At 46.0% G+C, this 15,077-nt stretch overlaps 1 protein-coding gene across 1 annotated transcript in view; it reads left to right on the top strand.

The window, feature by feature from the left end:
- MAP1B (microtubule associated protein 1B) overlaps positions 1 to 15,077 on the top strand; it is a 93,211-nt gene that overhangs the window by 69,549 nt on the left and 8,585 nt on the right. The window contains exons 4-5 of the mRNA XM_078067209.1: positions 1,871 to 2,011; positions 8,254 to 14,764. Coding sequence (XP_077923335.1) covers positions 1,871 to 2,011; positions 8,254 to 14,764 — 6,652 coding nt within the window. The remainder of the gene's footprint in view (positions 1 to 1,870; positions 2,012 to 8,253; positions 14,765 to 15,077) is intronic.

Raw genomic sequence — 15,077 nt, 5'->3', positions numbered from 1 at the left:
TGGTCTTTTTGTCCCCATTTCTACCTTTGTGACATGGAGATCACAACAGTGCTTCTAATGTGATTAGAAGTGTCAAATGCTTAAAACAGCACATAGCGTGGAACCACTGAAATATAAATGTTGGTTGTTCTTATTAATATTATTATTACTGTCATTTGAAATTATTGCCAAAAAAGAATAACTGGGTATTTTAGAGACTATAGTTAGATAAGAGCTTGGCTGAAGCCAAGAATCCCTGGCCCCCCAGGCAGGAGGAATGGCTGTAGCTCCGTTTTCCTCTTCTTTTATTGCAGGTTAGCACCTTTGAGATTGAGTGCTTCTTGGACATTAACGTTGCCACAGTCCCTGGGGGGCCTTCATTATCTACAACGTCTCCTCTGCGCATGTTTTGAGCCTCTTTCTAAAATTGAGATACAATTCACATACCATAAAATCCATCTTTTAAAGTGTGTAATTCATTGGTTTTTAGTATATGCACAAAGTTGTGTGCCTATCATCACTCTCTGTTCCAAAACATGTCCACCACCCCTTAAAAACCCCAAGCCATTAGCCAATGCTCCCCATTCCTCCCAGTTGCTGGCAACTTCTAATCTACCTTTTGCCTCTGTGGATTTGCCTATTCTGAGTATTTTGGATAACGGAATCATACTCTAGGTGGTTTTTGTGTCTGGCTTAGTTCACTCAGCATGATGTTTTCAAGAGTCATCCACCCTGTAGCATGCATCAGTACTTCATTCCTTTTTTATGACTGAATACTATTCCATTGTGTGGATGCACCACAGTTTGTTTATCCAGTCGTCAGTTGATGGACACTGGGTCGCTTCCACTTTTTGGCAGTCATTGTGTAGCCTGTTGTGATCCCACTTCCATCTGCCCCAGATCAGCAGGACCTCTTTGACAATCCATGAAGGCACAAGGCCGAGGCAAATGGGGGGCTAGCAGTCTCACTGTGATTAACAGAATCAGGAAGTAAAGACAACTTGAAATGGAAAAGGAAAAATAAAGAATTTCCTGAAGGAATCCAGGCTTGCTTGTGGAGCAGAAGGGGCTGGAACAATTATTTCGGTCTATGTGTGTTTCCTTGATTAGAACTCGAGGTTCTTGGGGGCCATGCGTCATGTCCTGTTTACTTTTGTATCCCTCCTTGGTGTCTAGCATGATGCCTGGCAGTGAATTTGTGCTGAACTAAACTGTGCTCAGAACGAATACCTTGGTGCTTGGAGCAGTGTTTCTGCTGAAGGACAGGCTGGCTTCCTGCCACTTAAAGAACAGAGAGTTCTTTCGTGAAAACCATTTACAATTCTATTTAAAAGATTCCCACTTGGGAAAAAAAAAGAAAAAGATTCCCATTTGGGGCAGCCTTTTGTTTCTGTTCAATGTCAGGCACCTTGCTGATCCCACTGGAGACGGTGTTTGGAGCTGAGCAATTGCTGGATGGCTTGGAAGGAAAGGGGTCCTGTAAGGGAGGGGCTGACTAGGGACCCTCGCTGGAAACCTGTGCTTCCTGAGACAGCAGTCAGGGGAGCTGGACTGTACTTGGTGACTCAGCCTGTGAGACATCCCTAAGTCTCACAGAGCGTGCGCTGCTAGCAGACACAGCTGTGGAGACTGCTGTGCGAAAGACAAGGGGACTAGGGGGAGAAGGTCAATCACCACTACTGGTTTGGCCGTCTCGAACATGGAAGATGGCATTCATGGGCCAGTTGACCAGATGACCACAGTTGTTGGCTCTGTCCACCTCCCCGGGGGAAATGAATGAGTTTGGTTGGTGATGGGTGTCAAGCCCTACAAGGGCTAGCCCTGTCCTGCGAGTGGGATGGCGGGCAGTGTTGCACGTGGCTCATGTTCTGCCCCCTGTGCTTTGTTTCAGGTGCGCTTGATGATCACGGACGCTGCCCGACACAAGCTGCTCGTGCTGACCGGGCAGTGCTTTGAAAATACCGGAGAGCTCATTCTCCAGTCCGGCTCTTTCTCCTTCCAGAACTTCATAGAGATTTTCACCGATCAAGAGGTGGGCTCCTGTCTGGAAATAGCTAAGCTTTACAGCTGCTTGGTTATGGTTGTAGCCTGAGGCTCCACTTTGAAAGCATGGGATGGGGTTAGGAGAAGGGGAGGGAATGTCACACCTCCTTTGAAATAAGCACAACTGCACGATCCAACATACTGTAGTTCTACGACTCATCACCAAAAGAATTCGGGGCAGCCATCTATAATGAACTTGAACCATTCTTGTTGTGCCGGAGATGGAGGTAGAGGGGGATTGGAACAGTCAGTATTTTAGAGATGGCAAAAATAATGGAGAGACTTGAAATGACAGAGCCCAGAAGAAAACCCAGGTGTCCTCTTTTCTGAAAGAGTACTCCAACGATGTCTTGGTCTTTTGGTAGGATTGAACTGCCCTGATCTCTTTCAGTATTTGTTTTTTTTTTTTTTAAAGATTTTTATTTATTTTTTGGCAGAGAGAGAGAGACAGCAAGAGAGGGAACACAAGCAGGGGGAGTGGGAGAGGGAGAAGCAGGCTTCCCTGCCGAGCAAGGAACCCGATGCGGGACTCGATCCCAGGACCCTGGGATCATGACCTGAGCCGAAGGCAGACGCTAAACAGCTGAGCCACCTAGGCGCCCCTCTTTCAGTATTTGTACTTACTTTTCCTGGTCTAATTATTTCTGACTGCTCTTACTGTTAATGCCTGGTCCTGATGTTTGAACTTGGGCTGCTTGAACAGCCCAACAAAGAGAAGGCTCAAGAAAGGGCAGCAGGTAGGAAAATGGAACACATCCATGCCCCCCAGAAAAAAGATGGTTAAAGTAGCTGGATTGAACCTGGGTCATTACTATTTCTAATGAACATATCTTATTCACTGATGATACATGTGAGGTGTTGAATATTATATGACAGTAGTGGTATTTGGTAAAATCAGATTGAAGAGTCTAATTTGGTTATTTCTGCTTGAGAATCTATCCTGGCTGAGAAAATTCCCTTTCCAAAACAACATGCCTCTTTCATTTTGTTTATTTGTTTAGTAGTTAGACTATTCAGGGCCATCAGCTTGGCGGGTTGGGGCCTGCCCACGGCGGATCACAGGTTTCTACGTGGAGGGGTTGAGGGATGCGTGCATAGGAGGAGTCTCCGTGTCCACTTGAAGCCCTGAGAACTTCCTGAGTTGGTGGCCTCTCAGCCTCCCGAGTGGCAAAGGGCCATCTGTCTTTCTGCATTTAAGCTTCCTTAGCCCTGGGCTTCACAGAGAGGTCTCTGTACCTGTCATCGCTGGCGAGAGCTGTAAATAAACCTCCCAGCTTTGTTTGGCTTGCGTGGAGGCTTTGCGAAAACTCTGGCTAGGTGACCTAACAGTGTTTCACTCTCCACCCACTGGGGGAAATAAAAAACAGGGAAAAGAAACATTTCACTTAGCGTTTAAAGCCCCCACTTTTAGAAGGTGTGATGTCAGCTGGGTCCTGAGGCAGATAGCCCTGGCTCCCCACAGCAGGAAGGGGCCCCAGGGTACACTCACAGCGGGTACCATCTTTACCACTTCAAAACGAATGAAGGCTTTTGTCCCTCTTTCTCCAGAGTTTGTCATCTGCCTACCTCCAAGGTTACAAGAGTTCAGCCTGCATGATTGGAAATCACTGGACTAGACCAATGGTCACCAGCCTTTTAGAGCCATGATTGCCTACTGTGGTCTTGGAAAAAGGGTTTGAATACAGAATGACTCAGTAACAAAGGGACCTTAAAGGTCATTGGTGTTTAGTTTTGTTCCTTTTATCCAGTCCTTGATATATGCTAGACACTCCAGGGAAACCAGAAACACCATTTAGGAAAGACAAAATGATGCATTTTTAAAAATAAAAATAGATAAAAATAAGTGGACTGAGAAGTACAATTACCAACACATTTTGAGCTTCAGGTTGTGGGAGTCTTAGTCATTGGAGGTCAACTACATAACCAGAACTTAACAGATAGAAGAGTCATCTGGCTAACCCATTCCTTCCTGAAATCTGAGGATGGTGAAATCACATCTCCTGGGACAGTTTTCAGTCTCTCTGTTAGAAAGTTTTTCCTTCTTTGTCTCATTGTATCTTTAAGGAAGGAATGTGCTCCCTTTCCCACTTGATGATATCTCAGACACCCTTCACCAACACTGCCAGTTGTGTTTTTCCTTCAGATTAATTATTTTCAGTTCTGCACACTGTTCTTTGTAAAAGAAGATAGTAAAAGTTCCTTACGTTCTCTGGTCACTTTCCTTTAAACCTGTTGGCAGGAAAGGGATGACATGGGTATGGCAGAAAGTGAGAAGCTGTCTTGGTCATGTTTTAGTGCCTTGGTGTTATCAGACAATTAGATACATGAGTCAAGGGCTCAAGGAACCAAGAGCTGGGCTGGAAACATGTGGGAGCAGATGAAGTAATCTAGAGAGAGAAGTGTATTGAAGAGCAAGGGGCTCAGGTCTAGCATTTAGAGGTTATGTCCAAGGACAAGGAGCCAGCAATTTCAGTTTGTCTGTTTGGTTTTGGTCTAGTTTCTTTAAAATGTCATGACTCATATGGGATACCATACTCCAGGAGTCACTAACCAGGTTAGGACTTCTAACCTGACTTCTGTAGTTTTTAATACAATCTTCTATTAAGAAAGTCTAAAAGTAACTTTTGACCATCAACATCCATAATTAAATGTCAGTGGGGAGGGGATGCAGGCTTTGAGGAGTGCTATAATTTACAAAAGTTGGGGGCTCACTTTAAGAAAAAGAAAATAAAATTATCAGTACACAGTTAAGTACAGGGCTCTGGGAGGGGACCATGCCAGTGAGGAGCCTTGAAGTTTAAGCTTCTTTAGCTTTATGATAAATCCATTTGCCTGTCAACTAAAATCCCTGAGTCTTTTCCATGAATACTGTTGTTAAGCCACATCTCCCAATCCTTTGCTTTATCCCACTGGTTTATTGGACCTTACATTTATCCCTTTAGTATGCCATCCTGTTAAGAGTTGATTTAGCCATCATCATCCCAATGTCAAGAGCTTTCGTGAATGTTTTAATTCTGCCATCCCACGTTTTGCTCTGCCTCCCATTTTCATGCCACCGACAGATTTGATAAGCATGTCTTTACCATTTTTATCCAAGTCAGTGCTCCACAGGACATAAATGGGCCCTGAGGCATCCCATCACAGACTTCCGTCCAGGATGACACTAAGCAACAGGATTTATATGACTGGCTACGAATCCACCTCATTCTGCTATCACACTGTTCAGAGATCTTATTAAACGTCTTGCTAAAACCCAGAGATACACTGTCCACTGTATTTCCGCATCAGTCAAGCAACTAACCTAATTAAAAAAGGAAATCTAGTTAGAGCAGGCTGTGGTTTAGAAAGTCAAATCTTATTTCATTATCTGCAGTAAAGTCATTTATTTCCCATATCTTCCTTCCTCTTCCAGTATGCCTGCATTTAATTAGAATTTTAACATTTTTAACAAAAAAGACTATCTTTGCCCCAAGCAATATTTCTTCCAGTTGTGTCTCTCATCTGTATTCGTAAGAACAAGGGAAGGGTAGCAATCAGTGTGCTTGAGAAGTATTCGCAGGCTCATGGTCACTTCCAAAGCAGCCACTCCAGGAGGACAGTACATATTGAACTGGCCAAGTTTAATGAACATTTCTGGAGCTGATGATGTATTAGGGAAACACACATAACGATACAGAGATACAGAGGCTGTGTTTCCTCCTATTCAGGAACTTTTACTACAATGGTCTATACTAAGTACCATTTACTATGAGGATAATTTCCAAACTCTTTTAGAGGAAGACTCTGTTTCCAAGTCTGAGATGTACTCACAAGTTTCCTTGCCACTGCTAACGTTGTTGGCTCCTCCTCATTGCTCTCATCTCTGCGTTGCATAAGCACAGATTGAGTGGGTGCTCTTCAGACTTGGTCTTTGGCCTGAGGCACTCACTCCAGCGTGCGTGTTGGTGCGCGGGTCTGGAAGCTGGCCCGGGGAACTGGGGGGTTGGGATGCAGGGGCTTTTTTTCCCACTGTGTAGCTCCAAGACTGTGGCGATCATGCCTCCTATTCCCTCTCTCCTTCGTGAAGGCCTCTCTGTAGCTCTGCTCTCTGCATTCCTGCCTCATCATGCCCAGTACGCTGCGGCTTTTGCAGAGACCAGATTTTCCCTTTCTGAAAGAAACCTGTGTGGTGCTGACTTTTTTCTCTGCTTTCCCTTGTACTCCATAGTTTTCTATTCACCGGGCTCTCTGCTGGTTTTCAGTACCCTTGACTTCCTTAAAATTCTGTGCAAACTTGCTTTCCTTTGGGGTCACATTTCCTTTATTCCATAGAAACTTCCCAGCTGGAAGTGACAAGATGCAAAGTAGGGAGGTATTCCTCAAGTTCTTCTTTTTTTTTTTTTAACCTTCTCCTTGAACTTGGTGATTCAATCCCCTCTACACACAGCTGGCTCATACCCTTAGTTGCCACAGCCCTCAGGGTGGAATTTTAAAAATTGAAATGAACTAAACTTAATTTTGAAATTTCACTATTAAAGACTCAGCATTTTAGTTTTCCTAGATTTCTCCTCTAAAATGTATTATAAAGCATGAATAGTGTGTATGTACTTGGTGTGAAAATGAGGATGGAGAGAGCCCTAATTGTGCTACAGTAATGGTGATGAGGGCCTATGCTAATTATTGGACGACAGACCCTATTTGGTGCTCCTGTTTGCTTTGGTCAGCAGATAATTTGAGCAGAGGCTGCCCCAGATGTGCTTTTTCAGTTTTCTTACCTTCTAAAATAGTTGATTCTTCTCCCTTTCATAGGAAATTGTTAAGTCTGAGGAAAACGGCAAAGTCAAAGACTTCTTATTTTGCTATTTTGTGACCCTTCACATAAAATGTAGGATAAGTACACTTAACAAAACAAAAGTGGAGATGTTACTACAATCTAATGTAGGAAAATCCATCTATAAATTACGCATCTACACCACATACACTAGTTGCCTTGGAATGTTAGTGTCCAGGAGGTTGGTGTGAGACAGAGGAAACCATTCTAATACTGGAAGGTGAGAGTTCAGACCTGCTGGCTCAGGGATGCCTAGACCAAGTGAAGTCTTTGCTTTCCCTTTCATCGTTAACCATCAAAGACACAGAGCTCTTTCCCCCTGAAACTCTGGGCTGATTTATGAGCTTTGCTGCAACTGATAGAAGACTGGAGTTGATGACACGATTCTCCCTCACTGTTTACTAAGCAAAGACCATATATGGCCATAATATGGAGTGAGAAAGAAAACAGCACTTTCATTAAACACTGGTCTCTGTTTTGGTCGCGATTTGCTCTTCTGCATTCCCATCCTATGGTCCCATCCTATGCATTGAAAAAGTTTGCAGCCAAATTTGGTCTTAGCCACTCACACCCAGGTTGCCCTGAGAAAAGCAGGAGTTATGAGAAAGTAGAATTTCTCACCTTGGATTTAAACATGAGCCAATGGGGGACAAATCTGGCCACTTGCTCATATAATTAATTATCCACTTGCTTTAATCATCATGACTTTAATCAGAGTATTTATATTTGCAGAGAATCCACTGGATGAGCCACTCATGTTTTAAAGATGCCAGAACCAGTAATTTTTTGTAATGATATGCAATCTAGAACTTCCTGTCTCCAAGGGGAAGAAAAACACATCAAACTTTTTTCTTTGGTATTAACCAAATTCTAAAAGTAGTCAACAACTGGTGCACTAAATCTAAACTCCTTTAGTGTGTCAGTCAGACCTTTTTGCCATGCCCAGTGTAGTAAAGGAAAACATTTTATATAAGTGGTGAAATGACTCACATAGGCTTCCTCTGTGATTGTGTAAAGGGCATTCATGCACGGCAGGCACCCAGGGGTGATATCCAAAGTGCTTCATAACTACTGTGGCACAGGCACTCATCATTCAGATGGTCACTGGGCCTAGAGCCGGAGCAGAGGTCTGGAGGTCCCCTGCTGGGCAAGAACAGAAACTGGAGGGGTCACAGGGGAGGTGCTGGTGGTGGGGAGGGGTGGTTGAGGTAGAACGGAGTAGTAGGAGGGGTCAGGACGGAGGCTGTTCACCTACCAGAATGGAAATATTTCTGCCTTTACCCAACTAGCATCTCTGAAATCAGCCCTTTGTGCACCCAATGATCCTGTAATGCATAGTAATGGATGGAGATGATGGGTCAGTGATGACAGTCACTTAAGCCTTTTCTTTCTTCCTTTATTATTATTTTTTTAACTCCTAGATTGGGGAATTACTGAGTACCACCCATCCTGCCAACAAAGCCAGCTTAACCCTGTTCTGTCCTGAAGAAGGGGACTGGAAGAACTCCAATCTCGACAGACACAATCTCCAAGACTTCATCAATATTAAACTCAACTCAGCTTCTATATTGCCAGAAATGGAAGGACTTTCCGAGTTTACCGAGTATCTCTCAGAATCAGTGGAAGTCCCATCTCCCTTTGATATCCTAGAACCTCCCACATCGGGCGGATTCCTAAAGCTCTCCAAGCCTTGTTGTTACATTTTTCCAGGAGGGAGGGGCGATTCTGCATTGTTTGCCGTGAATGGATTCAATATGCTCATCAACGGAGGATCGGAAAGGAAATCCTGCTTCTGGAAGCTCATCCGACACTTGGACCGAGTGGACTCCATCCTACTCACCCACATTGGGGATGACAATTTGCCTGGAATAAACAGCATGCTACAGCGGAAAATTGCAGAGCTCGAGGAAGAACAGTCCCAGGGCTCCACCACAAATAGTGACTGGATGAAAAACCTCATCTCCCCTGACTTAGGAGTTGTATTTCTCAATGTCCCTGAAAATCTGAAAAATCCAGAGCCAAACATCAAGATGAAGAGAAGCATAGAAGAAGCTTGCTTCACTCTCCAGTACCTAAATAAATTGTCCATGAAGCCAGAACCTCTTTTCAGAAGTGTAGGCAATACCATTGATCCTGTCATTCTTTTCCAAAAAATGGGAGTTGGTAAACTTGAGATGTACGTCCTTAACCCAGTCAAGAGCAGCAAGGAAATGCAGTATTTCATGCAGCAGTGGACTGGCACCAACAAAGACAAGGCTGAACTAATCCTGCCTAACGGTCAAGAAATAGATATCCCAATTTCCTACTTAACCTCAGTCTCCTCTTTGATCGTGTGGCATCCAGCAAACCCTGCAGAGAAAATCATCCGGGTCCTGTTTCCTGGCAATAGCACCCAATACAATATCCTGGAAGGACTGGAAAAGCTCAAACATTTAGACTTTCTGAAACAGCCGCTGGCCACCCAGAAGGACCTAACTGGCCAGGTGGCGACTCCAGCAGTGAAACAAGTAAAACTGAAACAGAGAGCCGATAGCCGAGAAAGTCTGAAGCCAGCTGCAAAGCCACTTCCTAGCAAATCTGTCCGAAAGGAGTCTAAGGAAGAGACCCCCGATGTTGCAAAAGCTAATCATGTGGAAAAGGCGCCCAAAGTTGAAAGCAAAGAAAAGGTGACAGTGAAAAAAGACAAGCCCGTAAAAACAGAGACCAAACCTCTAGTGACCGAAAAGGAGGTCCCCAGCAAAGAAGAGCTGCCTCCCGTGAAAGCTGAGGTGGCTGAAAAGCCCGCCACAGATGTCAAACCCAAAGTCGCCAAGGAGAAGACGGTGAAAAAGGAAACAAAGGCAAAATCTGAAGAAAAGAAAGAGGAGAAGGAGAAGCCAAAGAAAGAAGTGGCTAAAAAGGAGGACAAAACACCCGTCAAGAAGGAAGAAAAACCCAAAAAGGAAGAGGTGAAAAAGGAAGTGAAAAAAGAAATCAAGAAAGAAGAGAAAAAAGAACCCAAGAAAGAGGTTAAGAAAGAAACCCCGCTGAAGGAAGCCAAGAAGGAGGTGAAGAAGGAAGAGAAGAAGGAAATTAAAAAGGAAGAAAAGGAACCCAAAAAAGAAATTAAGAAACTTCCTAAAGACACAAAGAAATCATCTACTCCTCTATCTGAAGCCAAAAAACCAGCTGCATTAAAACCAAAAGTACCCAAGAAGGAAGAGGCAGTTAAAAAAGATTCTGTTGCTGCTGGGAAGCCAAAGGAGAAGGGGAAGATTAAAGTCATTAAGAAGGAGGGCAAGACACCGGAGGCTGTGGCTGCAGCCATTGGCTCTGTGGCCGCGGCTGCGGCTGTGGTGGCCGCAGCTGGAATAGCAAGCGCCGGCCCTGCCAAAGAACTCGAGGCCGAGAGGTCCCTTATGTCATCCCCTGAGGATCTGACCAAGGACTTTGAAGAGTTAAAGGCCGAAGAGGTCGATGTGGCAAAAGACATGAAGCCTCAGCTGGAGCTGATCGAAGATGAGGAGAAACTGAAGGAAACTGAGCCAGTCGAAGCCTATGTCATCCAGAAAGAGACAGAAGTCATCAAAGGTCCTGCTGAGTCTCCCGATGAGGGAATCACCACCACCGAAGGAGAGGGCGAATGTGAACAAACGCCCGAGGAGCTGGAGCCAGTCGAGAAGCAGGGGGTGGACGACATTGAAAAATTTGAAGACGAAGGAGCCGGTTTTGAAGAATCCTCAGAGACTGGAGACTATGAGGAGAAGGCAGAAACTGAGGAGGCTGAGGAGCCGGAAGAGGACGTTGAAGAAAATGTGTGTGTGAGCATCTCCAAGCACAGCCTCGTGGAGGAGGAGGAAAGTGCCAAGGCTGAGGCAGATGTGCATATCAAGGAGAAGAGGGGGTCTCTGGCCAGTGGAGATGACAGAGCAGAAGAAGACATGGATGAGGCAGTGGAGAAAGGAGAAGCTGAACTATCTGAGGAGGAGGTTGATGAAGAGGACAGAGCCGAGGATGCCAGAGAGGAAGAATATGAGCCCGAAAAAGCTGAAGCTGAAGATTACGTGATGGCCGTGGTTGACAAGGCTGCGGAGGCTAGCGGTGTCGAGGATCAGTATGGATTCCTTACCACAGCCATCAAGCAACCAGGAGCCCAGTCTCCTGCCCGAGAACCTGCATCTTCAATTCATGATGAGACTTTACCTGGAGGCTCAGAGAGTGAGGCCACCGCTTCTGATGAGGAGAATCGAGAAGACCAGCCTGAAGAATTCACTGCCACCTCTGGCTACACTCAGTCTACCATTGAGATATCCAGCGAGCCCACCCCAATGGATGAGATGTCTACTCCTCGCGATGTGATGAGTGATGAGATCAACAATGAAGAGACAGAGTCCCCATCTCAAGAATTTGTAAACATCACCAAATATGAGTCTACACTGTATTCACAGGAATACTGCAAACCTGCTGTTACGTCACTCAATGGATTATCTGAAGGATCAAAAACAGATGCCACAGATGGGAAGGACTACAATGCATCAGCCTCCACCATCTCACCACCGTCATCCATGGAGGAAGACAAATTTAGCAAATTTGCTCTGCGTGATGCTTACTACTCCGAAGAGAAAGACCTGAAAGCCAGTGCCACATTGACGATCAAAGACACCATCTCAGCAGTTTCTGATGAAAAACTTAGTCCACCCAAGAGCCCATCCCTGAGCCCATCTCCTCCATCACCCATAGAAAAGACCCCCCTGGGTGAACGCAGTGTGAACTTTTCTCTGACGCCCAATGAGATTCAAGTCTCAGCAGAGGCAGAAGCAGCCCCAGTGTCTCCTGAGGTGACCCAAGAAGTAGTTGAAGAACATTGCGCTAGTCCTGAGGATAAGACCCTGGAAGTCGTGTCTCCATCTCAGTCTGTAACTGGCAGCGCTGGCCACACACCTTACTACCAGTCTCCCACTGAAGAGAAATCTGGTCACCTCCCCACAGAAGTAATTGAAAAACCACCAGCAGTTCCAGTGAGTTTTGAATTCAGTGATGCCAAAGATGAGAATGAAAGGGCTTCCATAAGCCCCATGGATGAACCCGTGCCTGACTCGGAATCTCCTATTGAAAAAGTTTTGTCTCCTTTACGGAGCCCTCCCCTAATTGGATCCGAGTCTGCATATGAAGGTTTTCTAAGTGCTGACGACAAGGCTGCTGGTAGAGGTGCTGAAAGCCCCTTTGAAGGAAAGAATGGAAAACAAGGCTCTCCAGACGAAATAAGTCCAGTTTCTGACATAACTTCTGCTGGTCTTTTCCAAGACAAAGAGGAAGGGAAGAGCACAGACTTTATACCAATAAAGGAAGACTTTGGTCAAGAAAAGAAAACTGATGATGTCGAAGCCATGAGTTCTCAATCTGGACTGGCTTTAGATGAAAGGAAGTTAGGAGGAGATGTTTCTCCTACACAAATAGATGTCAGTCAGTTTGGATCTTTTAAGGAAGACACTAAGATGTCCATTTCTGAAGGCACTGTCTCAGACAAGTCGGCTACTCCTGTTGATGAGGGTGTAGCAGAAGACACATACTCTCATATGGAGGGTGTGGCCTCAGTATCCACAGCTTCCGTGGCTACAAGCTCATTTCCAGAGCCAACAACAGATGACGTGTCTCCTTCTCTGCATGCCGAAGTTGGCTCCCCACATTCCACAGAAGTAGATGATTCCCTTTCAGTGTCTGTCGTGCAAACGCCTACTACTTTCCAGGAAACAGAAATGTCTCCATCTAAAGAAGAATGTCCAAGACCAATGTCAATTTCTCCACCAGATTTCTCCCCTAAAACAGCCAAATCCAGGACACCAGTCCAAGATCACAGATCAGAACAGTCCTCAATGTCTATTGAATTTGGCCAAGAATCCCCTGAGCATTCCCTTGCTATGGACTTTAGTCGACAGTCTCCAGATCACCCTACGGTGGGTGCAGGTATGCTTCACATCACTGAAAATGGGCCCACTGAAGTGGATTACAGTCCTTCTGACATGCAGGACTCTAGTTTATCACATAAGATACCACCAATGGAGGAGCCATCCTATACCCAAGATAATGATCTTTCTGAGCTCATCTCAGTGTCTCAGGTTGAGGCCTCCCCATCCACCTCTTCAGCACATACTCCCTCTCAGATAGCGTCTCCTCTCCAAGAAGACACCCTATCTGACGTTGTTCCTCCCAGAGATATATCCTTATATGCCTCACTCACCTCAGAAAAAGTGCAAAGTCTAGAAGGAGAGAAGCTCTCACCAAAATCTGATATTTCTCCACTCACCCCAAGAGAGTCCTCTCCTTTATATTCACCTAGCTTTTCAGATTCTACCTCGGCCGTCAAAGAGAACATAGCAGTTTGCCACACTTCCTCCCCTCCATCGATGGATGCAGCATCCGCAGAGCCCTATGGCTTCCGTGCCTCGATGTTATTTGATACGATGCAACACCAGCTGGCCTTGAACAGAGATTTGACCTCCTCTGGTGTGGAGAAGGACAGTGGAGGGAAGACACCTGGTGACTTCAGCTATGCCTATCAAAAGCCCGAGAAAACAACCATGTCCCCAGATGAAGAAGGTTACGACTATGAGTCTTATGAGAAAACCACCCAGCCCCCAGACGTGAGCGGCTATTACTATGAGAAGACAGAGAGAACCACAAAATCCCCGTGTGACAGCAGCTACTCTTATGACACCGTTGAGAAAACCACCAAGACCCCTGAAGATGGTGGCTATGCCTATGACATTGCTGAGAAGACCACCCGGAGCCCTGAAGAGGGCGAGTACAGCTATGAGACAAGTGAGAAGACGATGCGGTCCCCTGAAGGGAGTGGTTACAGCTATGAAAAGACTGAGCGGTCTAGAAGACTCCTGGATGACATCAGCAATGGCTATGATGACTCTGAAGATGGCGGCCACACACTTGGGGATTCCAGCTACTCTTACAAGACCACTGAGAAAATTGCCAGTTTCCCTGAGTCTGAAAGTTTCTCCTATGAGACACCTACAACAGCTACCCGAGCCCCTGATGCTTCCACGTACTGTTATGAGACGGCAGAGAAAATTACCAGAACCCCCCAAGCATCTACGTATTCCTATGAGACTTCAGACCAGTGCTACCCTGCAGAAAAGAAGTCCCCCTCAGAGGCTCGCCAGGATGTGGACTTATGCCTTGTGTCCTCCTGTGAATACAAGCATCCCAAGACGGAACTTTCGCCCTCCTTCATTAATCCCAATCCTCTCGAGTGGTTTGCCAGCGAAGAGCCAATTGAAGAATCTGAGAAGCCCCTCACCCAAGCGGGGGGAGCCCCACCGCCTCCAGGAGGAAAGCCACAGGGGCGACAATGTGACGAAACCCCTCCCACCTCAGTCAGCGAGTCAGCTCCATCCCAGACAGATTCTGATGTCCCCCCGGAGACCGAAGAGTGCCCTTCCATCACAGCTGATGCAAATATCGACTCTGAAGATGAATCAGAAACCATCCCCACAGACAAAACCGTCACATACAAACACATGGACCCACCTCCAGCTCCCATGCAGGACCGCAGCCCTTCTCCACGCCACCCTGACGTGTCCATGATGGACCCGGAGGCCTTGGCCATTGAGCAGAACCTGGGCAAAGCTCTGAAGAAAGACCTGAAAGAGAAGACCAAAACCAAAAAGCCAGGTACAAAGACCAAATCGTCGTCACCTGTCAAAAAGGGTGATGGGAAGTCAAAGCCCTCTGCAGCTTCACCAAAACCAGCGGGCTTGAAAGAATCCTCAGATAAGGTGTCCAGAGTGGCTTCTCCTAAGAAGAAGGAATCTGTGGAAAAAGCAACAAAAACCACTACCACTCCTGAGGTCAAAGCTGCACGTGGGGAAGAGAAAGACAAGGACACCAAGAATGCTGCCAACACTTCCACATCCAAATCGGTAAAGACTGCAGCTGCAGGTAGGTGGAAGGTGCCGGCAGCCTGATACAGGCCACGACTATTCCACTGTGACCGGAGCCTTTGAATGTCCCTGTGACTTGGTACTGGGAAGATGAGAGTACAACAATCCCTTCCCTTTTACTAGTCTCTTCTGCCGAAAGGTGTGGGTATTAGTCCCGCGTGGCCGCAGGCTTGAGGGTGGTGCAGCACATTGCCCAGAGCAGCTCTGATTCACCAGCTGTGATCTGGGTTTGCTCCCTTCGGCCACACAGCAACCACAGCCTTGTTCTAAATCTTCAGAACCAGGGATGTGTGTTTCAAGCTCCCCTGGAA

Source organism: Halichoerus grypus, chromosome 2 (assembly GCF_964656455.1).
Source record: "Halichoerus grypus chromosome 2, mHalGry1.hap1.1, whole genome shotgun sequence".
NCBI lineage: Eukaryota > Metazoa > Chordata > Mammalia > Carnivora > Phocidae > Halichoerus > Halichoerus grypus.
The sequence above is the reverse complement of the archived record's forward strand: the minus strand, read 5'-3'. Positions and strand labels throughout refer to the sequence as shown.